The following is a 26,934-nucleotide window of genomic DNA, read 5'->3' on the forward strand; positions in this document are numbered from 1 at the left end:
TCCGGGGTGGGGGCACTTGCTTTCCCCGAACAGTTCAGCATCAGCGCTCCCTTGGTGGTTGCTCAGCAACCAGCTAATATTACAGCAAAAACAAACGGATCAATTGGAAAATAACGAAGTCAGATACTCGTGTGGACCCAGCTGCAGAGTTCCAGTAAAATCTCTCCCCCACCCCTTCGCCGGTTTATTCTAAAGAACCGGCTTGTAGATGTGCGGCTGTCGCTCGATTCCAGAAACGTCAGGTGGGACTCGGCGGGGCGAGGCAGAACTGCTCCTGCATCCTGGGTCTGGTGCGCCTACCAAGCATGTGACTTGGGGCGACTCACTTAGTCTCTCCGGTCCTCTGTCTTCTCAGTTAATAAAGGGGCTCCTGAGAGCCTCCTGCAAGGGCATTGGAGGGACTCAATGGGAGTTAATTCTCTGTCCTGCTCACAACACTCAAAACTGGACCTCTTCACCTGGCCTCCCCGCCCCCCTAACCCCCTCCCATGCAAACTGCCAGCTTCAGGATAGCCAGGTCACTCCAGACCACCATCATGGCCTTTTTTCCTACAAAATGAGAAGCTGTAGACTTACGTTCATTGATTGAAAACCGTATGTAGTGAGCGCCTGTTACATGCCAGGCAGCGTGCCGCCTTGGGACGGGGCCGTCACCGGAGTCATTCAGACCTGCCTTTCAGTGCTGAGTACTCCTTACTCAGCATTTTGTTAACTTCCTGGGACTTTTTGTAAATTCGTGAGCTGGCGGTTGTGTTACTTCTTCCCTCTTAAGGTCCTGAGAAAATGAACTGTGATCACATCTGGACAGCAAAGGCACCCTGCCATGAATTGTGCCTCATTCATCTCTGTGACATTGCGCTGCTGGGACTCCCGTGAGCAGGACAAGCTGGCGGGTCCCTGCGCTCATGGGGTTTACATTCTAGGGGCCACTCTCAACTGTACGTGTTGCTGCCATTCTTGTTACCAATACAGAAATGGAGAGCAGAGATACAGAGCCACAGACTCATGGGTGGCCAGGGATGACCTCGGAAAGAGGCGGAGAGTTGGTGAAGCGCTTGAAGGACTAACAAGTGTAAAGGCATGAGATATCTTGACATTTTTGAAGAATGTTCCAGAATGGCAGAGGAATCGAAGGTGGAGGGTAGGGACAGCTTCTCTCAGCTGGGACATTGCATACCCGTGAGACTGAGCAGGCTTCCCAACTCTTGCACTCATCCTGCAGAATCTTCATCTTTGTTCAATGCCTGAAGCTTAAAACATCTGCTCTGTTTCATAAATGTCACCTTTGCTTCCTGGGGGATACACATACCACCCTGCATGGAGACTATATTCTGACCGTGTACAGGAATGACAGACTTAAGTTTTATTCTGCTCCCTCCAGGATGGTGGCCATCCACCCTCCCCTATCAGATGTCCCCTGGCACACCCAGCTGCTCTGTAAACACTTGTTGAATGAGTCCCGAAATCTGAACAAGACCAGGTAGAGAGAACACCAGGCCCAGCCAACCGGCTGCCTTCCATGAACCCTGACTAGGTGGCATTTCCTCGGGCTAATTCATCATTTGAGTTCTGCTATCTCGGTAACATTTCACATTTACTGAGCACATACTATGTGCCGAGCACTCTTACCAGCACTTTGCATGTGTCTTGTCATTTAACCTCTTATTAGAGACAAGGTGGTTTAGACGAAGTAGCCTGCCCTCAGGCATGGCTTTGCCTCATGGGCAACTCGCTTCTCCTGGGCTTATTTGAGATATTCTACACTTAACCTATTTATTGATCCCACTGCCTGATGGGCCCATCTCCACCGCCGTGACGGCCATGGCCATCACCGTGGGTCGTACTTGTCAAGTTCATTCCATGCACTGGAGAACTGTCTTGGCATCTGTGTGAGATGACCTGTTTAACCCTTACACCCCGCCACACACACCAAGCTGTCACTTGGTTTAAAGCACAAGCGGAGGGTGTCCAGGTGGGACCTGATTCCGAGCTGCCTGGCCCAGAGCTGTCCTCCTGACTTTGGGGGGACCGACTGCCCTCCCGTAACCCACCATCAGCACCTAGCACAGTGCCAGCATGCGGAATGTCCTCCTGCAGAAAGCGCAGCCCTTGAGAGTCATTAAGTAGAGGTGAGTCCGGATGCTGAGTTAGGGGAGGTGAGGCGTACAGAGTCCCTGGCACAGAGCATGGCCCCGTAATGGTAGCTGTCTCATGTTTTTAAACTTTGCCCCCAAACTCATTTTTAGCTTCTCTTTTTTCTGTAGCCCTCTCTGAGGGACAGGTTCTCTCTCTGGATATGTTAATGCCATCCATTTAGGAACCCTTAGATCTTACTGGGGCCCGGGCACCCTGCCCTGGCTCTCCAGAGGATTCTGCCCATCTCTGACCTCATCTGTTATGTGTATGATTTACTCTTGCACTCTCCATGGGGAGCCTTAGGCCCCTCACTTGCAAGTCTTTGCTATTGTCCCCACACACCTCCTGGAACTCTGTCCTCCAGGAGCTCCTTTCCTAGGCAACCGTATAGAATCTGAGCACACCCCATTACCTGCCTCCCAGCGATCAGCTCTGGTAACAGGTGCAGCAACTTTGCCTCCTGCCCACCCCTGCCCCAGGGAGGTTGCTGAGTCCTCGGAGGTGGTGTTCAGATGCTGCCCAGGCATACTGCTGGAAAGCCCTGCTTCTCTCTGGTGCTGTTGCAGCTAGGCAGTTTAAGGGGTGTGGGGGACAGCCAGAGACAGGGGCCTCTGTTAGCCTCCCTGAGACACACACACACACACACACATGCACACGGATGCCTCCCTTGCCCCTCCCGGGTGGGTTACATCTGCGGCCACATTCACCCACTGCTCCTCACCACCAGCTGGCTCACCCACGGGTTCCGTTTGCACCCTGCCCACGCCCTCGTTCCAGGAGGAAGCTGAGATCAGAAAAGGGTGGTCTCAGATGTGTGCCTCAGCTTTCTTTCTTGGCAGGGGTCACCCCAACCCCGCCCATGGCACCCCAGCCCCGCCCATGTTCCCCCGGAGAACATGCCAGGAGAATACATGGGCGCAGCGGTCTGTGGAGGGGAGGAGGACTTGACAAGCGCCTTCTGTGCACCAGGGCCGTGCCAGGTGCTCCACATGTGGTCCCTTTTTCATGGCAACCCACTCAGGGCCCAGGCCCTTAGTTCCCATTATCCAAGTGGGACGATGGAAACATGGAAGGCGTGTTTTCTCCAAAGTCCTGTGGACTAAGTGGCCAGACTATAATTTCAACCCAGTTTTGGAAACTCGGTCATTTCCAAAGGACGACCTTCACCATACCGTCTTTGTCTCCGGGTGCCAACCCCACACTGACTCCTTCCTTCCCTGTGCATTCGTTGAGTGACTCCTGTAGGCTGGAGCCGGAAACCCAGCTCCAAACACAGTTCACCACTGACCTCAAGCCCGGTGGAGCCTACAGGTACACATAGGCGGTCTGCGTGATACTACCACTGCCATGTCCCGCCATCACCATGTGTGGAACAGTCCCAAAAGAACTGGTCCCAAAGGCGATCTGGCCAGATACCCAGGGGATGGCATCAAAGCCAGCAGAGGGGGCAGGAGAGGAACCAGGAGCCAAGCTCCTGCTGCAGGCTGCACACAGAGCCTTAAGAGAAAGACTGAGTCTGTTCTGGGGTTTCTTAAACAGAGGTGCACTCCAGCACAAACTGCTGTTCTGCCTCCCACCCACTTTTTTTTTTTTTTTTAAGATTTTATTTATTTATTTGACAGAAAGAGACATCAAGAGAGGGAGCACAAGCTGGGGAAGTGGGAGAGGAAGAACAGGCTTTCTGCGGAGCAGGGAGCCCAATGTGGGGCTCCATCCCAGGACCCTGGGATCATGACCTGAGCCAAAGGCGGACGCTTAACGACCAAGCCCTCCAGGCGCCCCTCCCATCCACTTTTAATATAACTCTCACCTCTGTTCCCAGGAACTTATGAGAACCGCTTGGACTTCTTAGAGCTTGGCTTTGATTAAACAGCGTGCTCTCTGACCTTGGACTGGGCTCTGCCAGTCCGGGGCTCTGAGAGCTGATGGGCCTCCTCTCCTGGTTTTGTGACAGCAGCCTCAGGGCCTTCAGCCCGCGGTGCCCAGCAGTGTGTCCCTTGTCAGCCCTGGCCTTGGCCATTCATTGCATCTCTACAAATACCAGTTCAGCCCATTCTGTTATGGGAGCAGAAGTTCTCATGGACAGAGATCAAGGATCCGCCCACCCCTGCCAAAAGCATAGAGGCTACAGGAAGTGCCCAGATGGTAACCAGCACCACGAGGACTGATCTGAAAGCAGCTCCCTGATCCAAGCCGTAGCACGTGGGAAGACGCTCTCCAGAATTCTGGGATGGAGTTCTCCGGCGAAGGGTGGAGGGAGTGGTCTCAGCACCAAGGACAGAGGCGGTGAGGAGGATAGCAGGGACCAGTGTGCCACATTTGACAATGAGGGGACACTACTGACCTTGGTCAGATCCAGGGGTTCAGTGGCAGATTCCACTCATTTGAAAAAAGCAAATCACCATTGAACGAGGCCCAGGACAGCCAGTAGATCACTGCGCACATCTCTGCCTCTCCCGACACCATCTGTGTGCTGGCCTCTGACCACCTCGCTGCTGTGAGGCAGGACCTGCTGTGGAGATAAGTGTGTGATCTGTAGCCGCTGGCCCTGTCCCTCCTTTCTGGCCCCAAACCACTCTTCCATCAGCTGTGTTGACCCAAGGTGGATTCCAAGAGGCTCGTTGCTTCAGTTGCGTTAACAGACTTGACTCAGAGCCTGTGATGGATGATCTCTCCCAGTTATTTCTAAGCTGGTGCAGCCTTGACGAACAAAGCGATTGCCTTCTTCCCTTAAGGATGACGGTAGGATGATGGTGGGTGCCCCTGCCAGCTGGGTTAAAAGGCAAATTGCTGAACCTCTCGGGGGTCTCATGACTTTATCAGTAAACCCGGAAATACTAGAGCTTCTGTCACACGTGGCAATGATGAACGAAGTAAAGAAGATTAAAGAAGTAAAGCATCTGACATGCTTAAGGGGCTTGGTACTGAGTAGACATAAGCACCCTTTGTTACCATGTATTGACCACCAATGGTGTCCCAGGCATTTCTAAGAAATTTAGTTTCCCTAAATCCTGTGTGCTTTCTTTCCAAATATTTAGAACCCCTTCCACAGACCCCCGAACTCCTGCTGCTTAGAAAACGGTGGGGATCTCTGCTCCAGAAAGCAGAGAAGACACTCCTGTCTTCCTCCCTCCCTGCACTTTGAGCTCGGTCCAGACCAAGGTTCTGTCTGGATTCAGCTCTGCACTCCGTGCCTATGTCCAGTCTCATAAATAGCCATTAATGAGCATATTATCGTAGTTCTCTTAATAACCAAGTCCAAGAAATATTTATTATCAAGATAAGAAAACAAAAGCCCAGAGAGTTATGCAATTTGCCCACGATCACACAATTAGTGCGGCCCTTGAAGATAGGATCTCTGTCGTGTAAAAGATCACGCTCTGTTTCTTGCTCTTTGGCCTCCCTTGACATTGGCATTCCCCTGAGAGAGATTCGGCGCTCAAATCTGTGGAAGTGGTTTTAGTTGGCTTTTCTTGGACCATCAGACCTTTTGGCCACATGGAGGATGCCGTGATCGCACGTGGCTGCCACAGGGCCAGAATTGAAGAGCTTCGCGGTCACGGGTGTGGGTCCTGGTTCATCCCACCCCCTGCCCTTCCCCCACAAGTCTTCCTGGCACTGAAGCCTTGCGTCCACTGTCCTTGGCCAGCCTGCCTGCCCTGTCCCTGTGGCTGCCCGGGTTTGCCCTCCCTCCGCCACCAACCCCCCGTCCCACACCTGAAATATAGACAGACTGAAAGAGGAGATCATTGCAAAACCATTTTTTTTTGCAGTGGTTGCAAAAAATGGTTAGACTTAACTGTGCTTTCTCATTTTTATTTACATCAGAGGGAGATGATTTCTCTTATTTTGTTTCCCGGAAGTGACATCAAGTTGGGTTGCCAGTGTCCAAGCCCATGCCCATGAGAGAGGAGGTGTTCATTTCAGGGAATTCTGAATAGTAGAGAGGCAGGAGTCTGTTAAGCCTTTGCAGGAAACTGGCACATAACTCAAGTCCCGTTTTCAGGCAAGCGTGACTGTTTGTGGGACCCCAGAGCGGTCTAGCAGGGCAACATGCCCCCCCCCCCGGGCTCCCAGCCCATTGCTGAGAGGTTGGGAATTAGGAAGTTTGACTTATTTCATCTCCATGATGACCATGTGGGTCAGTTCTGTCCAACCTCTAATCACATAAGGTGAAACTAAATGTTTTTTACAGCCAAGATAACTCGTGACAAGGTTGTATGCTTTTGCCGAGTAGAAGGTCCCGTTCCTTGGTCAGTGACCTTGGCCCCTGTGGCGTTCCTGCTTCCACTGTAGCCAGCCCCACCTCTGACTGCCAGTGGCACTCCCGATGGGGGATGCAGGACCAGTGTGGTGACAGGATCCCACTCCTGATGAACGATTTGACCCTGCTCTTACACTGACTTGATTCGTTTCTGCAGAACTAGGGGAATGCCTCTCCACATGGCCTTAGCCTCATGCCTACCCGCTAGCTGGTCTCAGCTGCTGCTTCAGGTCCTAGTTCCACATGTCTGTGATCAAGGAAGAAGCCGCATTGCCAAAATCCAGTGGTCAGCCTCTGCTTCTCATCTTGACTTCTCCGTGGCATCTGCCGATGGCCCCTCTGTTTCTTTTCTCTTGGCTTACTGAAGTGTGTGCCTGTCACCAGGTGGTTCTTCGACTTTAGGAGTCCCTCCCTGTAGTTCTCATCGGTGGCTGCCTCTCTTCTCCTCCTACCCTCGCTCGATGATGTCGTTCAGTCTCGTGGCTTTAAATGCACCTGCCACTGATCTTCAAAATATCCCCACCCAGCCCTGTCTCTTGACCTCAAAACTCGTCTGTCCGATGGTCTTCTCGTCTCTGCCTCGTTCTCTCAAGCATCTCAGGCAAACTGTTCTCAGGCAACCTAAGTCTCATCTTACCCAAAAAGCTCATGCCGGCATCTCATTTGATGGCCACTTCAGTCTTCCCCTGACGCAAGCCAAGAGCCTTGCGTCATCTCCTGTCCACTCTCACACCCCACACCCAGAGGGTAAGGAAATCCTGCTGGCTCTAGAACCAGGCCAGTTCTTTCCACCTTCATTCTGACCATCAAGGTCCACGCTAGCTCAGCCATAGCAGCCTGGGAGCCCCCTAACTGATCTCTTTGCTTCTGCCCATGCAACGCAGCAGCCTGTTCCCAACACAGCAGCCAGAGGCATTCTTTAATACAGAAAGCAGCTCCTCTCCTTAGCTCGGGGTCCCCAGTGACTCCCTGTCTCACTAAGTAAAATCCCGAGACCTCTGTATTGGTCTCCTATGGCTGCTGTAACAAATTACCACAAATGTGGCCATTGAAAACAGCAGAAAACATTTTATCTCACAGCTCTGGAGGTCAGGATCGGAAACTGGTTTCACAGGGCTGAAATCATGGGGTCCACAGGCTGCGTTCTTTCTGGAGGCTCTACAGGAGAATGTTTCTTGCCCTCTGGCTCATCCACTTCTTTGACTCATGGCCACATCACCCCCAACTCTGCTTCCATTGTCCCTTCTCCTTCCTGACTCTGACCCTCCTGCCTCTCTCCTATCGAGACCCTTGGGATCCCTCAAATAACTCGGGATCATCTTGCCATCTCAGCACCCTCCATCACACCTGTAGAGTCCTACTTGCCATGGGAGGTTCCTTATCACCAGGTTTCCGGGATTAGGACATGGACAGCTTTGGAGGAGAGAACAGTGGCATTCTTTCCCTCCCCTCAACCTTCAGGGATCTACGAGACTTTCTATGGCCTGTAGCTCTCCCTCCCCGCCTGTCTCTCTGGCCTGGTTAGGGACTCTCCCTGTCCTTTATTGTGCTCTTGTCCTCCCTTAGGGCCTTCGCGCTGGCTGTTCCTTAGCTGAGAAAGCTCTTGGCCCGGATCGCGGCATGATTGCCCCCTCCCCTACTGCCTGCCCGTCTCCGTGAGGCCGACCTGCACCACCCCGTCTCGGACTGCAACCAGTTCCCCACCCTTGCCATTCCGCACACCCCAACCCAGCTCTGTTCTCCCTCCCAGAAATTCTGGCTTTCTGACATACTCTGTAATTCACTTACTGTTCTGGCTTCCTTCCGGAAATATCAGCCCCACGTGAACAGGAATTTCTGCCTGTTGTATTGACTGATGTCTCCCGAGTGCCCGTGCAGTGCCTGGCATGTGGCAGAGCGAGTGAGGAAACAAACAGGTGGAATCTTGGCCGGCGTTGGCACTGGACTTGGTGATCGGGTCGAGCCGGCGCCAGAGAGGATGAACGGGCAGTCATGATCACGGCCAGAGCACACAGAGTGCTTCTCTTCTGCTGGCCTGGGGATTGCTTGGCCCCAGACCCCCAGTGAAATCAATGCTGTTGTCGCCAGCCTCCATCATCACAGACTCGGAAAGCAGAAGAGAGAGGACAAGTAATCGGCCAGAAGGCGAACTAGGGCAACCTGCGCCCTCGTCCCCACCCCTGAAGTCAGAAGAGGTCTGCCGCACGCCATTGTTCCTTACTTCTCTGAGATGCTTTCCTGAAATCTCATCATGTCTGGCACCTGGGCTGTTGCCTTGGTGACAGAGATCTGTCTCGAGGGCAGAGGATGGGGTGAAAAGGGTAGAGATGGAGGGAGGGGTGTGACTGTGTGTATATGGGGGTGGGGTGTGCCCTCACGACCCGCTGTCAGGATCAGTCTTGGGGATTGGTCATTCTCAACCCCGGGAAGCCCATCTTCCTCACAGCTGTGTCTTTGTGCTGTGTCTTTGACATAACGCTGAGCCCATGCGAGCCTCCAGTCAGCCCCTGGCCACCCCCTCGGTTGGTATCGGAATCCTCATTCACATTCTCTCCCTTACTTGTCACTTTTCCCAGGTGGGAGCCAAACATGTTATGAACTATTTGCACACTTGAGTAAGTGGAGGGGAGACATGCAGGAGGCCTGGGGGGCTGGAAGACAGACGCTGCCCAGTGCTCGGTCCCCCCTCTGGCCCCCAGTCAGCTCTACCTCCACCAGATTGGAGGGGCCAAACTTACTCTGCCTGGAGCGTCTGAATAGTTTCTGACATGAAGAAGGATCCAGAGAGCTGGGCTGGAGACTAAGATCTAATACACTGTTTCCATAGATAAGCAGGTTGGCAACAAAATCCTGCTCTGGTTGCAAGAGTCTGTTGCCTTTCTTGGCTCCTCTGCTCTCACCCATCTCCGGCAGCCGCCCCCACCCCATCCCCGTAAGCTGAGCCAGAAAGGGGAAGGGGTCATTTGTTAATCAGTTACGCTAAGTCAGGCACTGGATCAGGCTCTTCTAGAGCGACTGCTTTGCTTTATCCTTTCAGCAACCCTGGTTGATAAGGGTTATCATCTCCATTTTATAGCCGGGGAACCTGTAACCAAGAGAAGTTGAATATTGTGCCCAAGGTCATAAGAGAGTGGCAGGCAGGATTTTAACCCGGGGCCAGCAGGCTCCAAGTCATGTGTATTTGTTGTGCTCTCTGTTTTACCAGCGGGGGTCTGAAGTACTTCAGGTGAAATCTTCTCTTAAGAGTTCCTCAGTCCACAAATGTAGTAGTAGGTTGGGGATATTTTTGAAAGGGTCTTGGGCAACCAGGATTCTTCAGAGAAACAGAACCAGCAAGTGGAAAGTTCTTTTTAGGAACTGTGATGACTGACAATCCATAAGACAGGCTAGCAGGCTGGAAACTCAGGCAGGATTTTGATGTAACAGTCCAGAGGCAGAATCTCTTCTTTTTCAGGAAAGCTCAGAGTTGTTTCTGACATTCTTCCACTGATTAGATGCGGCCCACCCAGATTGTTGAGGGCAAGGGCTTTATTTAGAGTTAACTGTAAACATTAATTATAGCCACAAAATATTTCATGGCAATATTTAAAAGAGTGTTTGACCAAACAGCTGGCCCCCTGACCTAGCCAAGTTAACCCATAAAAGCAACCATCACAGGCTGAACCATCATACATATGGTACTTAATGTGTGCTGGGCATTGCACCAAGAACTTCCATGAGCTCATGTGCTTTTACTCACCAAAATGTTTAACAAGATCATAAACTCTGAGACTCAGGATGGCTCAAGTGACTCTCTGGGAAGAGCCATAGAGTCAGAACTAGAAGCCAAATGTGTCTGATTGCTACTGCACCAGATTACTTTCCAGAATCTTCAGCATTAATAATCTAGATTTAGCATTCTAAAAGGATGCATGAAGGGACCCAAAGTCACTCAGCTTCTCCAGGCTGGCTGCAAAACTCACATCTCTTGACTCCTAGTCTAGCCAGTCTCCTGGGAGGATTCTGCATATGAAACACTCTGTCTCCTGCAGGACTCCCTTTCCAGATAAATGGTGGAGGTACATTGTGCATCCCTAGGTGGTCAGCAAAGCCCCAGCAAGGGAAGGTCATACCAACAGGAAACTGTGCAGAAGGGCCTGAGCTATATCGTTGCCAGCTCAATGAGCAGATGTGCTCGAAGTCAGTATCCTGAAACCATTTTTATTGCTGAAACGAGTTCATAATGAGATCCACTCAGGATATCAATATCCAAACCTCTTCGGACTGAATCTGAAATGGACCTATCTAGTGACAGATCCATCCTTGTGGCAGTCTGTGTTTTAGAGAGATTAAAGGGAATTTTAGAAGACACTCCAGGATCTGATGCTCTCTCTGCAGACAGAAATAAGACTTTTTAAAGCATGCTGCTTGCTTGGTCTACGTTCTGTGGGTCTTGCAAGATACCAGTCGGGGTGGTTTGGTTGCAAGCACCAGAGATCGGCAGTAGGCAGCTTCACTGAAATGAAAAGAAGTCAAAGGACCAATGGCCAAACAAAAAAAAAAAAAAAAAGAAAAGAAAAGAAAAGAAATTGAGTGGTATTTCTTATGGCACCAAAGTAGAATTTGGGAAACTGATACTTGAGACCGTAATTAACCCGGGCAGCTCTGGGCCCCTCTGCTGCCGAAGTTCAGAAGCCTCTAGAGTGCTGCCTGACATTAACGCATGTCAGCCCTTTGGTTTCCAGTCTCGGCATCTCTGTTCAGATTTCCAGGAATGAGGAACTGATTTGCTCAGCTTGAGTTAAGTGTCTACCCCTGAACATGGCCCTGGCCATGTTCCCAGAGCTGTTGCTAAATGCAAGGACCATGATGAGAAAAAGAATCATCTTTGAGCAGGGCAGTCTGAGAAGTGGCTACTGTAACGTGATTATAATAGTGACAGAGAAAGACACATGGGCACCCACAGACCTCTGTTGTGGGTGTGTGTACACACTTTGCCCATCCCTTTGTGGTTCAGTGCCACTAGCCTCCCACACTTTCCCAATTATCTTAACATAATTAGCTGCAAATGCAATCTTGGGCTTTCAGCATCCTGAGATGTTTGCGACAAGAATGTAAATACCAGGCAGGAAGGACTTGGGGTGCCTCTCCGCTCCCTCCTTCCTGGGGCTTTGCCATCTGGTGAGTCCAAGGGTATCCTCTAGAGCCCTGTGGCCTGCCCCTGATACCCAGAACCAAGAGATAAGGTATCCGATTTTCCTGGAGAAAAGGTGGCAAGCCCCCATTCTGCCTATGTCTAATACAGGATTGAGTGAGAAGAGTGCTTGGCCATGGGTGAGGGAATCTTGGGTGTTTGGAAACTGGGAAGTCATTGTTCAGAAAGACAAAGCAGGAGAGGAATGCAGACCAAAGCAGGCTGACTCGGGCTACTCGTCCTCCAACTGGCTAAATATAGCTCACCCAGATTCTATCTCGGTGTCATCCTTTGAGTCTCCCCAGAAACAGTGACATCAGGGTCATACGTCGTTTGGTGTATAGTTAACATAAGCCTAATTATAAACAATGAATTACAACTGCTAGTCAGAGGATTCTAAAATGACTTTCTGGTCCATCGTAGCCCTGCCCTGTCCAGGGGGCACTGATGCTACCCCTTCCCCAAGGCAGGCTTCTGAGACCTGTCCTTCCTCTGCCCTCATCATTCATGGATACCAAACCCTGCTTCGTCCTTCTCACACTGCTGCTCTGTTCTTGCCCCACACTGGCCTTGGCCGACACAGTTTTCCTTCGTGGTAGCATGACCCCGCCCTCACGGATTTGTCCCTGCTTACATACAAGTTCAGAGTGAAGTGGCTTTAGTAATACGATAGCGATAAGTCATATTGCTGTGGAAGGCTGCGTCTTCCAGTATTTTGCAAAATGCCTTCCAGTGCCTTGATTACCCTAAGGAAGACTGCTTTCTCTCCGTCGGAGATGATAAGCATTCAATAGCCCTCTCTGGCACGGAGACCCAAGAGTCAGTGGTCTGAGCAGGAAGCCAGAATGGAGTACCAAAGTCATGTCCAAAAGGGATCATTGGGAAATCAATCCAGGAAATAAGGATCATGTTGTGGTCAAAGAGTGACCACGTGTTGGTGCAAGCCAGCCATGTACCAAGTGTGCCAAATGGTATTTGTATTTATGCTACCTTGTTCGGCCCCTACGACAGCTCCAGGAGGGGGGAAATCATGGCCCCATTTTAGGAAGGAGAGACCTGAGGTCGTAAGAAGCTAAATGTCCGTGTTCATTACAAGCCTCCTGCTCTGTGTCCCTCCCTGAGCCTTTCTCCCTTTCAAAATGATGCCCGCAGAGCTGGACAATGGCAGACAAATCTAGAAGGGCAGGAGCCAGATCTCAGAGGAGTAGAGCAGAAGTCCAGGTTCAAAGGTGGGAGTGAAGAAGCACATGGAGAATGATCTCCCTCGCGTGGGGTGTGAGCTCTGTCGTTTTGGGTGCTGGCTGCATTTGGCAGGTCTGGTGACTTTAACGGCTCAGGCTGGGGGATTCAGGGGTTGAGAAGTCCAAGAAATGGGACCTAGAAATATCCAGGTTGGTGATCCAGTTATCAACTTGCTGTCTGACGTTCCCGTGTGGCCAGTGGTGCAGAAGGAGTGGATAGCCAGCCCAGTGGAGCCTGCAAGCTGTGAGTCCCTGGAGACCTCCCTTCTGGGCTTGGCTCTGACAGCAACACTGCAAAAGTGACGGAGGGTCTCCCAGCCCCTCCTATCTGGCCTGTCCTTGGTTCACTCTCCAGGGAGACTCCACGTTTTGGCTCAGAGACAGGCTTTCTTCTCTGAACTCCTGAGTTACTATTCAGGAGTTACCACTCAGTTGGACAAGCTGCTTGGCCTCCTTGAGCCTCGGTTTCCCCATCTTTAAGCTGAGAGTTGGACTTGGGCTTTCTGTCCTCCGCCCCCTGTGCCCCCTCCCTGCCCTCACGTGGGAAAGGCCTCTCTGCCTGGCCTCACGGGGACCCTGTCTCTGCCTGTCCTCTCCTTTCAGGAAGTCTGTCATCCAGCTCGACCTTGCCAACACCAAGAAGGCGATGATCGTCCCTGCATTCGAGACACTGCGCTACCGGCTGTCTTTTCCCAAGTCGAAAGCGGAGTTGCTGTCAATGCTGGACATGGGCACTCTTTTCACATTCAGGTGAGTAGCCTCAGTGCTGTCCCCCATGGTCGTCCGAGGCCTTCCTGTCCCCGGAAATCAGGCACCAGCGCTGCTGGCCCAGAAGTTCGCTACCTTAGACCATCTTAAGGCCAGAAAAAGTGCCACTGGTCCCCAACTACATGTTTGGAATATTCTTTCTTCCCACATGCCATGTGGCTTTGTTTCATACATGGGTGGTGGTGGTGGGGGCGTCCTGTAGCCAGATGGAAGGACCAGATGTCAGATGTCAGATGGGAAGTCACCTTACCCTTTCTGTACTTGACTCAGCATAGGTTCCCGATCCTGTCTCCTGTCTGAATTCTGGTTTTGGTTCGCTTGCTCCTTCATTCACCTGGGAAGTGGGTTCGACCTATTAGCACGGTGGTTGCTGTTCCCTTTTTCCTCTCTGCGAGGGAGTGGTCTGTACTCTGCGCTCCTCAGGCCTAGGATGAGTGCCTGCAGCTTCACCAGCTAATAGCATTAAGGCGACTCCAGGGTGGACGCGGCAGATGGGGCAGCTGACTTTCCCATTGCCTGAGTGATGATTTTTTAAACAAGCCCCTCATTTGCCTGATGCTCTAATTAGTCCTGTGGGAGCATCGCAGGGGAGCTACCCTGCTGTCTGTCCAAAATGCCCACGGAGTGTGTACAACGGTACAGGTGTGAATGGGTTCTGACTCCCGGGAACAGGCTGTGGCATTTAGTGCCCTTGCAGGACGTAGGGGGTCCTTCCCAGTCCCTTAACAGAGCAGTCTGAAGAGAGAGTCAGTGCTCCCCTCTGCTCCTGTTTTAAAGAGAAACCACCACTTTGAACAGGGAAAGAATGGCCACCACTGCCTTTGAGTAAAAAAAAAAAAAACAAAACCATACATTTCCAGGCAATCCGAGTTTTATTGAAAAGGTTGTAATAATAACTTCAGTTTCCACCCTACTATTAAGTTACTAGAAGTTTCTAGAAGGTTTTCTCAAACAAACTTTATTTTGGGAAAGTAACCTTATGAGATAGGTTATTTGTTCAACAGTTCAGAGATGATCCTTTTCCACGTTTTAAGCAGATAAACTGAGGAGTGGAAGGGTCCTGCTGGAGCCAGGACTCCAAACCCAGCCTTCCTCCTGTATCCAGAATTCTAGAAAGTAACCTGAGATGGTTTAATCACCTCTTCCAACCCAGACTTCTTTCTTCTTGGAAAGAAATAACAACTATCATTTGTTGGCTACGTAACTTGTGCCAGGGACTGTCATCAGCTCATGTAATCCTCACAACAGATCTGAGGCAGATACTGTCATCCCCCTTTTACAGATAAAGAAACTGAGGCTCTGAGAAGCCAAATGGCTTACCCAAGGTCACACCATCAGTACACAGCAGAACCTGCGTTCGGTCCAGGTCTGAGGAGCTGCAGAGCCCAGGCTTTTAACTCAGATCCCATTGGACTGAGTCCTGAATGTTCTTACCAATCTGAGTTAGATGCAGATGCAAAATGAGACTCTGAGACCAGATCTTCATCTGAGCCTCCCACAGACGCCATAGCCTGATGGCTTCACACCAGACAGATTTCCAGGGCCTCTTTCCTTCCATCTCGTTCCCCAGGTGGTTTGAGAACTCATTTCAAGGCCATGTCTGTGGGCAAGAGAGCTGGGGCTTGGCCTGCTGTTTCCAGGATTCCTGCTCTGGCCATAGCTCACAACTCACAAGGTCAAGTGCTGAATTATAGACCTTCTTTCCCTCCAAACAATGAGCTCTCATGTCTCCTCGCAGCTGGGACCCCCTCCCACTGCGGCTGGAATGGGAAATCATCCCCACCCCTGCTGGTCCTCTAGGTTCCTGGATGAGTAGCATCCGCGTCCCCTGGGAACATAGAATTCTTAAGTCTCAAGCCCCGTTCCAGATGGCCTGGACCAGAAACTCTGGGGGTGGGGCCCAGTGGTGGGTTAAACAGTAGTCTCCAAGGTGATTCTGAAATTCAGCTCAAGTCTGAGAATGACTGCTCAAAGCAGGGTGCCCCAGATCTCTCCGGAGTGGCACCTCACATGGCGCATCCAGGAAACCTCTTTTGTCTCTTGTTTGGAGGCTTCCTGGTGTCAATGGTGTCCAGAACAAGTGAATCCCCTGCACTGACGGTGGGTTTGGGGGGGCGGAGTCAGGTGGCCGCATGCTCTCGTGGCAGGTGAACTGTAATGTCACCCTCTTCTGTGCTGACCAGCTGTGCAGCACATCTGTCTGTCTTCGGACCGAATACATGGTCTTCGGGTGTGGGGGGTGCATGGAAGCTGCACCCCCCACACCCAGGGGGCCAGGACTGACCGAGCCGCCCTTCCCCCTCTCTGCTTCCTCTGTGTCACACGAGGCCAAAGGTTTGCATTCTGAATAAAATGGCTGTTGATACACTGACATCACGGAGAGTAAGACCCTTGCAAATTGACATCGTATCTAGGGCAAATGAGAGGAAGTAATGAGCATATCTTCCCTTTCAGAGGCATCACTGTATATCAGCTCCTGCTCTGGGTGCCTCCTGTGAATTCATATCACATCATAAATCCGTGACGTAGGCATGATTCTGTTTTACCAAGAGAAAGAAAGGAACGGTTATTATTATTTATTAATAATTTTGCTTAGAAAAGGAAACAAAGGAACAGAGGAATTAGGTACATTTTCTACAACTGCTGAGAGACAGAATTCCAACCGACAGGTGGGCTCCAGAGCCATTGTTTTTAGCCGCCTTGTTAAAGTGCCTGTTAGGGAAGGAGCATTTATTGAGCACCTCCTGTATGCCAGCACTGCACCAAGCCCTTTATAAACATTTCCTCATTTCAGTTCCCCAGCCGTTCAACAAGATAGGTGTTCTTTTCCCCAGGGGACACAAGAGGGAAGTAAAGTCTAATTTAAATGCTCTGCTGACCCACTCCTCCGCTCCAAAGTGACAGGGGTGGGTTTTGAACCCCGGCGCGGTGGCCCTGCTGTGCGAGCTTGAGCCAGTGCGTGTGCCCGGCCGCTGGTGGTGCTGGGCCGGCTCTGCAAGTGTCAGGTGTGGGGACTGCCCATCGGGCTAGTTCACGAATGGAAAATCAGCTCCTTCCCGGCCTGATTCTTGGCTTAATCCCGACTTGCTGCAGTATGCCTCCTTTCCACACTCTGTGCAGGTGGCGTTAGTCAGCCTTTTATGTTCCTTCCGATCGTGGGATCGTGGTTTTGTGGCACTTGCCGAATCCATGGAGCTGGGGTTTCCAGTCCCTGTCCTCTGCCGGCCCGGCCGTGTCGCCCAGTGACACTGTACTGAAGGGCCACAGGTTGGCCAGTGGGCAGTTCGTGAGGGTCCTGGGAAGGTCCAGCCTCGGGGGTGAGGGCACAGAGTAAGCAAGTGGCCACGTCACCTACCAGAAGATTCCACCTGTCATACTGCCCACGGGCTCTCACTTAACCCTCATGTGCTTTAGAACCTCCGTGAGTGGAGGTGGGACCCCGAACTGTGAGCTCCTTTCTCCCTGAAGCTCCCTAAGTTGTTGGGGTCCCACCTTTCCTATTCCCTTTGTCTACAATGTTCTATTCCCCCAACCCCTTGCTCTTGGACCAGGTCTCCTGTTTCTTGTGGCTCCCAGGCTCCTCCCACCCCTTTGTAGCTTCCAGAGGCCGATTCCTGCCCCACTCCCTGCCCTCGGTCGTAGGTACCCATCAGGTTTTGAGAAAATACTTGTTCATTAATCTATTCAGCTTTGTTTCTGATCACTGACTCTCTGCTCTGGAGAGGCCAGAGAGTGTGGGTGCTGGGGACACAGAGGAGAGATCACCCAGCATGGAGATCCAGGGTCCTGGCCCTTGAGCAAGACTATCTGGGTTTGAATCCCAGCTCCAGCCTGTTGTTTGTAACTTGATACTGACTAAGTTTTAAGAATTTTAAGCTATAGGGGTGCCTGGGTGGCTCAGTGGGTTAAAGCCTCTGCCTTTAGCTCAGGTCATGATCCCAGGGTCCTGGGATCGAGTCCCACATCAGGCTCTCTGCTCAGTGGGGAGCCTGCTTCCCCCCGCCCCCGCCTGCCTCTCTGCCTAATTGTGATCTCTGTCTGTCAAATTTAAAAAAAGGGATTTTAAGCTATAGATACAATATTTACAATATAATCCTTATAGCAAGTGCTTCATAATGTTAGCTTACTATGAATGTTGTTATATGTCTGTATTTATTTTCTGTTGCTCTATAATGAACTGCCACAAATTTAGAAGCTTGACACAATACAAATTTATTATCTCATGGTCCGTAAGGGTCAGAGATCTGGGCACGGGATGGTTAGATTTGCACTCAGGGCCTCACTGGACTGAAATCAAGTTGGGGGCAAAGTTCCAATTCTCCTCCAGAGCGTGCTGTGCTCCTCTAGGCTCCCTGTCTTCCTTCCCTTGCACATGGAAGACTGTGGTCACCATTTCCCTGATGGCTCCTTGCCACGTGGCCCCACAGGCAGCTCGCACATGGATCTTTGCTCTCTTGCAAACCCAGATCTAAAAGTTCTCAGGATTCGGCCAGGGCCAGCCACTCCCCACCCCCAATAATTCCCCTTTATTTAACCCAAGGTCAACTGATTAGGAACCTTAGTTACATCTACAAGGGTCCCTTTTGCCAGATGATGTGACCTACCCATGGGAGTGGTGCAGCCACAGGTCTTGCCTCAAGGGGGGAATGTGCTTCAAGGGCTGGGTTACCGTGTTCTTTGGCACAGACTGATAGGCAGTGAGGTCCCTAGAGACGATACAGAGCCCTCCAGGAGTTCACTTACCCTTTCATTGTGAGAGTTTCCTTGTTATGAAGGATGTAGATAACGGATGAGATTAGTTTCCCAGGATCGCCAAAACAAGCTACTACAAACTGGGTAGCTCCGCACAATGGAAATGTATTATTTCGTAGGTGGGGAACCAGAAATCCAAAATCAAGGTGTTGGCAGGTTCATTCGTCCTCCAGAGGCTCAGGGAGAACACTTCCTTGCCTCTCTCAGCTTCTGGTGGAGGCTGGCCATCCTTGGCGTTCCTTGGCTTGTGGGTACGGCACTTCAGTCTCTGCCTCCACCTTCCCATGGCATCACATCCCCGTGTGTGTCTCAATATCCACATTTCCTCCTTCTTTTTCTTTTTTCTTTTTCTTTTTGTTTTTTAAGATTTTGTTTATTTATTTGAAAGGCAGAGAGCCTGATGTGGGGCTCGATCCCAGGACCCCGGGACCATGACCCGAGCCGAAGGCAGAGGCTTTAACCCACTGAGCCACCCAGGCGCCCCCATTTCATTTTTCTTATAAAGACAACAGTGGTTGGATGAGAGCCCACCCTAATCCACTATGACCTCATCTTGATACATCTGCAAAGACCCTCTTTCCAAATAGGTCACATCCATAAGTCCTAGGGGTTAGGACTTGAACCTCTCTTTCAGGGAGACACAGTACAATCCACAATGACTCTATCTGCAAATACCTTTTCTTCCTCCCAACCTGCAGAGTTGGGGAGGCTGAGTTTCCTTCCTTTCACCCAATGGCTTTTCTCCCTGTGACCTAGGTACCACGTCTGGACAAAAGGCCACGCTCCCACAAACTTCGCCAAGTGGCGGACTGCCACCACGCCTTACCGTGTTGAGTGGGAGGCAGATTTCGAGCCGTATGTTGTCGTGAGAAGGGACTGCCCTGAGTATGACCGGAGGTTTGTAGGCTTTGGCTGGAACAAGGTGGCTCATATCATGGAACTGGACGCACAGGTGAGCGGATGGAATGTCGTGGAGCCGGTGCTACGGGGGTAGAAAGTGTAGACTTCAGGGCCGAAAGGGGTCCTTGGAAGTCAGAGAACAGAGCGCTGAGAGGGAACAAGATGTGGTCAGGGACTGGAAGTGGGAACGTGGCAGTGCTAAGTCTCACGACCACGGATTCCCAAACCATTCCTCTTTCTCTACTGTTGAGTGAGAGTTGGATTCCCGGCGAGGACCCGGGCAAGTGTGAGGGTCTTGTGACAAAACATTTCACTCCCTGTCCTCACCCAGTTCGATAATGAAGACAAAAAGAATCATCACTCGATCATTTGACCTTTGAGCCGTATAGCTGCTCAAAGTTTCTCTGAGTTCCATATAAGGGACACAAGAAGGCATGTGGCTGGGACGTAGCTCATTATCCTACCCTATAACTAAAGTGATGATTTTCAGGCTGTATTTCATTGTGAAACACTTTCATTCATTCAACTAATACTCACTAAACACCTGCTTCAAACAAAATCAGCAGAATTCTAACAGGTTATACCAAGTGTCTGCAAGCTTTCTCTGCAAAGGACCAGATAGTAGGTTTGGGGTCTCCATGGGGCTGACAGGTCTCCTTTTTCAACTACTCAACTCTGCAATTGTAGTTCACCTATAGACAGTACCTACACATGGGTGTGGCCATGTTCCAATAAAACTTTATTTATAAAAACATGCAGCAAGCTGGACATGCTACTGCTCATCACCCCCAGTGTTAAGTAAACAAAAGCAAAACAAGATACTCTGGTTACATTAGGAGAAGGATGCCTGGGGCTCTCAACCCCACCTTTGTTCTGTTTTTGTGCTGTTCTATAAAGCTTCTCCTCATGGAGCACAGTGTAAATATTTCTCAACAGAAGCACCTCAAATTCAAAAAAAAAAAAAGGTCAGATGCTCAGTGTTGGCTGCCCTAGGAATTACCTGGATTACTTTCCAACAGTTCCAATATGTTTGAGAGCAGTCCCAAGTGGTATTTTTTAAAGATTTTATGTATTTATTTTTGAGAGAGAGAGCACAAGTGGGGGTGAAGGGAGAAGTAGACCCCCCACTGAGCAAGGCGCCCTAAAAACAATGAATACTGTTACGCTGAAAAGAAATAAAAATAAATTAAAAAAAAAAAAGGAACCCTATGCAGGACTCGAACCCAGGACCCTGAAATCATGACCTGACCCAAGGCAAGACACTTAACCGCCTGAGCCACCCAAGCACGCAGTCCCAAGTGATTTTAATAAGCATCTAGGGTTGCAAACCACCAGTGTAGACAAAAGGTTATAGAATAGTGTCCATTTTTAAGAACAGAAGCATGACTTTTAATGTCTATTTTTTCAGTAATACTTGGAGGGAGTACAGTGCTGCTCACAGACAGAAACATTCAGTCTACCCCAGCTTCTGTTTGAAGGAAAAGAAATGTCATATTCTTGTGTCCAGCAGTGTGTTGAGGTTGAACTGGTTCAAATAAAGTGAATTTTTCCAGCCCCGAGATGCGGGCTTTATTTATTTTATGCAATTTTGACAGAACTCCTGCAAATTTCTTGATTATTTTTCTTTCTTTGCTGGTGGCACAGCCAAACATAACTTGACCCTTTCCAGTGATTTCCAGAAATCATGAGTACACACCTGACAGGTCATCCGGCCACACCTGTAGGGCTAGTGGGATGAGTCAGGTTCTTTGTCCCCAGAGGCAAGTCCCAAACGGCTCAGCTCTGGGGGCTCTTGTATTTTCTTCTCAGGGTTGTTCGTGTGGCTCCTCACCATCAAGGGTCCTTTCTTGCTGTGTCAGTGCCCCTCCATCTGGACCGGCTACCTTTCCCCAGTCTGATTTTCCCTTTCAGAGTTTCTTCTGATCTGCTTTGGGCTGGGGAACAAGACGACCAAAGCTTATCAGACCTTAGGTCCAAAATCAGAGAACATGGGGTCTGAATGAAGGCGTGCTGGGTTCTCCTTGGAGTTCCGTGTCCTAAATTTGTGTCACCTATTTTGGCTATTTGGAGGCATTTTATTTTTGGTCTGAGATTCTCTCTGTATTCTGCCAAGTGGAGGCTACTCTGTGATGCTGTGGCTTACAATAAGGATGAGTAGTCAAGAGCTTTGTTCTTTTTTTTTTTTTTCCTTAAATTAGTTTTTATTTTGCTCAGGTATACCCATTAGTAATTCTTTTTTTTTTTTTAATTTTATTTATTTATTTGTCAGAGAGAGCGCGCACAAGCAGGGGGAGCAGCAGGCAGAGGAGAAGCAGGCTCCCCGCCGAGCAAGGAGCCCCATGTGGGACCCGATCCCAGGACCCTGGGATCATGACCTGAGCTGAAAAGGCAGACTCTCAACCACCTGAGCACCCAGGCATCCCTAGTAATTCTTTTTCTTTTTAATTTCTTTTTTAAATACTTTTAAATTTAAATTCAAAGAACATATAATGTATTACTGGTTTCAGAGGTAGAGGTCAGGGATTCATCATTTTTTTTTATAAAGATTTTATTTATTTATTTGACAGAGAGAGATCACAAGTAGGCAGAGAGGCAGGCAGAGAGAGAGGAGGAAGCAGGCTCCCAGCTGAGCAGAGAGCCCGATGCGGGACTCGATCCCAGGACCCTGAGATCATGACCTGAGCCGAAGGCAGCGGCTTAACCCACTGAGCCACCCAGGCGCCCCGGGACTCATCATTTTTATGTAACACCCGGTTCTCATTACAAACACATCCCCTCCTTGATGTCCATTCCCCAGTCTCCCCATCCCCCCACCCATCTCCCCTCCCTTCCAGCAACCCTATTTGTTTCCTATGATTAGGAGTCTCTTATGGTTTGTTCTTAATGAGCTTCCATCCAGTGGGATCTTTTTTTTTTCCTCCTTGATTCTTTTTTTGTCCCTTCTTGTGTACTAATCTGTTGAGGCTGTCAAATCTCATCAAGCCCTATGAGAAATCCCAGAAACAGACATCATTTCATTGAGCAAGAGCTTCTCTCATGGCTCAGGTTACTCTAGAGCAGCCGCATGGGCACCTGCTCGCATTTACCAAGACCCTTTCACGGGCCATGAGCTCTGCCCAGCACTATCCATCCGTGACTGGTCATCTTTCAAGGTAGGTATTATGATGTTTACTTTATAGATGAGAAAACTAAGGTATTGAGAAGCTCGGTAACTTGTCCAGAGCCATGCAAAGAGCCCTGCACCGTCCCTCTCCAGCATGGCTCTGTCTCCATGACCCCCTCCCTGCTGATGTCGTTCCCCTCCTCACTCATCCACTTGGTCACTTGGTCATGCAACTGGACATCCAGCATGCCTTCCCGGGGGTCCTCGCAAGTGCTCACGCTGCTCTCGTCTTCTAGGAGTATGAGTTCATCGTGCTGCCCAATGCCTACATGATCCACATGCCTCACGCCCCCAGCTTCGACATCACCAAGTTCCGGTCCAACAAGCAATACCGCATCTGTCTCAAAACCCTGAAGGAGGAGTTCCAGCAGGACATGTCTCGCCGCTACGGCTTTGCCGCCCTCAAATATCTCACGGCTGAGAACAACAGCTAGCACCAGGAAGCCCACCACTAGGGAGAGAGACCTATTCTGCAGGGGGAACACCACTCGCTGTTTGGGGCCCAGCCTTCAAACTCAGAATTGAGCAGTGCTTTTTTTGTTTTGTTTTTATTTGTCTCTTTGGCCCAACAAAGCTGCCCATACTACAGAGATCTGGGACAAGGATCCAGCCAGCGCCTCTCTGCTCCACAATCTGGCATTCCCAGAACGTGGAAGAACAGCTCGTTGACACAGTCTCTTCAAGAATGGGACACAGAGGAGTTAGAGGAGCAAAGGGATGTTATCCGACCACAAAGCCACAAAACCAAGCAGGTCTTTAGGACGTTTTCATTGCCTTTTAAGAAAGGAAAGTCAGGGTGCTGGGGGTTAGCCATCCTGGGAAATAAAAGCAAAACTGTCTCTTCGTTCAGAGGAAACTTTCTTTTTTTGTCCTGCAATCTAGCCACATATCCAAGGTGGGAGGCAAACCAATGATCTGAACCAACCATTTGGAAAAACCCAATGGGGACGTTATACTGGGTGGGACCTGGAGGTGGGGCGGGTGGGGGGGGGTCGGTTGGTTCTTTATCCTCAAGGACACTCTCGTTTTGCTTTGATTTGTTTTTGTTTGGTGGGGGTTGTTTGTTTGTTTTTGGTCGGGGAATCCAAAATAGAAAACCTGATCTTTTAAGGCTCTGAAGGAGAATCGGCTGCTTCATCCAGCATACCCCTGTCAGCAGTGGCCCCGCAAGGAGTACGAGAGTCTTCAGCCACTATTTAAGATGGGCAGCCTTCTTCAGGATTATCACTGAGGCCTCCATGACCTTGAATCCCCTGCTCTCCAGAGTCCAGGGGCCCAGACGGAGACTGTGGAAATACGAAGACCGTCACATTTGCTATTGGCCGTGACTGGTTCGTGGGGAAAGGGCTCAGAACGGATTGTTCCAGCGTACACGGCAGGTACGGACCTCTCAGGCCTTTAGAACTGCAGTAGTTCACACAAGCCCAGTTCTGAAGATCCATGTGTCCATCTGGAAACCCTCAGGAAGACTGTGCTGGGTTCCTCTGTGTTCATGCTAATTCCCTGTCGGGCTCCCTCTGGGACCTGTCCAGAGGGTAGGCAAGCACCTTTACCATTACACGGATTGAGGAGACACTGGACTTTTTACCCATTTTCTTGAATCTTCAATATTAATGTTGTGTTTACATTGATGAGAACAAGAGTCCACGCCCTACTCCCGGCTGGGCTGTTTGTATTGAGTTGCAATGTGACCAGCGAACGCTGCATTCAATAAACGAAAGTCCGGACTGTTTCTTCCCCGCGCCCTCCCACTCTTGTAAGAAGCTGCCGAGACACATGCCAGTGTAGACAGCAGGACCCATAAACGACAACCTCACACTTAACGCTTCTCCCATTTATTTTTCTCATCCCTTGAACCTTAATGTTGTTTTTTCCTCTTCTGAGGTTAGATCTCGCTTTACACTCTCACCCTGAAAACACGTTCAGAGTCGCTGTCCAGCTTCTGTCTCAGCCCCGAAGCCAGATGTCTTCTATCCCAGATGCTAGCAAGGTAAATCCTGGTAATCAGTAGCAAAGCAAGCGCCCAACCCCGTTTCCTGGTGGTCACGTGACACCCCACAGCGCTCTGACTTCCGAGACCCTCTCATGTGTTACATGCTCAAGTGGAGAATTCCCTTAGATTTATTAAAAAAAAAAAAAAATAGGAAGACAATTACTTTGACTAATCTTCACACAGAAGCAGATAAGTTTCTGTGTGTGACTATATGTATGCATGTATGCATATATATGTCCTACATATATTACATATACATATAGCATATGTGTGGTGTGCACATCACAAAATTAAATCACAAATACTGTATAAAGTAAAACATCAAGAAGTATTCACAGTATGGGTTAAGTCCCCTTTCTCCATGGGTGTGTGAGAGCCTGCTTCCGCCAGTTTGCAGGAACCTACCATGTGCATCTCCTTCCTACTGTTGTGTTCTGTGCCTCACATTGTTTGTTGAAATTGGCCATGATGGTAGTATTTACACCATGGCCATCAGAAAATCACAAATCAGGGCACCCTCACCACCCCAAGAGCTGGTTGTTAAACATCAGTATACCAATGCCTTTTTCTCTTCCCTATAGTACACACAGAGATACACACACTTTCACTCACTCCAAAATCATCTTTTCTAGAGAAAACCATTGTTAGATGTAACTTGTAATGAGTCCCTACCAGCTACTTGAGCCGAGTGGAAATGTACTAGAAATATTGGTTCCTTGATGTTTAAAAATCAATTTTTAATTCCCTAAAGCCTTTTATTTTTCACATGTTTTACAGCCCCTGAATTCCGTCCAGCCACCTTGCTTTCAGTTGCCTATTTGTAGAGTTGTGACCATATAACTTACCATACAGATTGGGTCTCCTCCGAGAATATGAGCAGGTGCCAAGTACTTTGAGACAACAGGTATACATTGGAGGACGATGTAGCTTCATGTACCCTGAATTTATTTTTTAATTATTTTTATTTTTTACATTGTGTTTGTTTATTTGCTAGAGAGAGAGAGAAACCGTGTGTATGAAAGGATAAGCAGGGAGAGTGGCAGGCAGTGGGAGAAGCAGGTTCCCTGCTGAGCAAGGAACCAGATGTGGGACTCAATCCCAGGACCCTGGGACCATGACCTGAGCCTAAGGCAGATGCTTAACTGACTTGAGCCACCCAAGCATCCCTACCTTGAATTGATTAAAGCCAGAAGCTGACTCTCCACACCAACAGGAGAAAGTCCTATTTCCCCAAAGACAGGTTCCTGACAATGAAGCCGGTGTCACTGAAGGCTAGAGCTCAGATGCTGGCTAATGCCCAAGTTCAACATAGAGGCTGCCAACCCAGGGAAGGCTGAGGTCTGCACAGCCTATGGAATGAGTTCCCAGAACTTACACTGGGAGCAGCAGGTCACTGCCAGCTCCAGTTCATGGGCTGTAGCCCTCTGGGCAGAGGCAGTTACTATGCCTGGTGATTCCTTAGTCTCAGAGTGCCAGGACAAACCAAGCTTATAAATGGATCATGCTGGTGTTTTCATGCTTCCATAAGCCAATACAATCTTGGCTTTCAGCTGGGAAGACAGAAAGCTTTCTCTCATGTAGCCCCCCTAATATCAGTGTCTGGGAGAGCGAAGATTCACTGAGTAACCACTATGTAAAAGGGCCTGTTGCATGCATTAGCTCATTGAATCCTTGCAGCAAAACTGCAAAGTTTTTTTTGCTATACTGCTTATAGATGAGGAACCCCGGGGAGCTCTGGGAAATTAACTCCCTGAAATTCACACCATCACTCTATGGCAGACCCAGAGTTCAAACCCATGCCTACTTGGATGGATGCCAAACCAGGTAACCTGTAATGCTGCTCCCTCCCCTGATAAGAAAGAAACATACGAAATACTGGCAGAGGAGAGGATTTGAACCTATATAGGAAGAGTATTAGATTTCTAGTCTTCCTCCTTCCACATTCATCCAGTAACACAGCCCAGACAGCAACCTCTCCTAGATGCTCCAAATCTTGCTACGCCCATGGACTTCTTGAAAATTCATTTGAAATAGACCTGGCAGTCGATAATCCTACTTGGATGGCTGAGATCAACTCTAGGGAGCAGTCATCGACTCCCTGAAGGCTTCTCCCAGCCTACATGGCACAGGTAGAGAACACTATGTTATAAGCTCCCCCTCAGACCTGAACTTAGCTGCTTGCTGCTTCAGAGTGGTCTCTGAATGTGTTGAGCTAATTTACAGAGCACAAATTTGCTGAGTTGACTAATAGCTTCTTTGTACCGCATCATGAAAGGACAGATCCTACTTTTAATTCTGTCCCTTTCAAAGACTCTACTGTCTTTGAGTTAAGACTTCATTTGTGGTCACCAGGCCTTTCGGGAGCTCTGTATTTAGTGGAAGAAACGTGATTAAAATCCCCTCAGACACGGCTCCTGCACCCTCTTAGGGAAGACAATAAGAGCTGCCCTTTCACTGAACAAAGATGTCTATGGTAGTTGGGAATGATGAGCCTTCACCAGAGCATAATAATATAAGGAAGGTGTTACTATCCCTGTTCTTTAG

At 49.7% G+C, this 26,934-nt stretch overlaps 1 protein-coding gene across 6 annotated transcripts in view; it reads left to right on the forward strand.

Annotated features, from left to right (window-relative positions):
- LARGE1 (LARGE xylosyl- and glucuronyltransferase 1) overlaps nucleotides 1-24,129 on the forward strand; it is a 524,421-nt gene extending 500,292 nt beyond the window's left edge. For all 6 annotated transcript variants that reach the window (XM_059402154.1, XM_059402152.1, XM_059402156.1 and 3 more), the window contains 3 exons: nucleotides 13,418-13,564; nucleotides 19,091-19,286; nucleotides 22,634-24,129. In XM_059402154.1, coding sequence (XP_059258137.1) covers nucleotides 13,418-13,564; nucleotides 19,091-19,286; nucleotides 22,634-22,831 — 541 coding nt within the window. In that variant the 3' untranslated portion in view covers nucleotides 22,832-24,129. The remainder of the gene's footprint in view (nucleotides 1-13,417; nucleotides 13,565-19,090; nucleotides 19,287-22,633) is intronic.
- The last annotated feature ends 2,805 nt before the right edge of the window (nucleotides 24,130-26,934 follow it).

Source organism: Mustela nigripes, chromosome 6, assembly GCF_022355385.1.
Source record: "Mustela nigripes isolate SB6536 chromosome 6, MUSNIG.SB6536, whole genome shotgun sequence".
Taxonomy (NCBI): Eukaryota; Metazoa; Chordata; class Mammalia; order Carnivora; family Mustelidae; genus Mustela; species Mustela nigripes.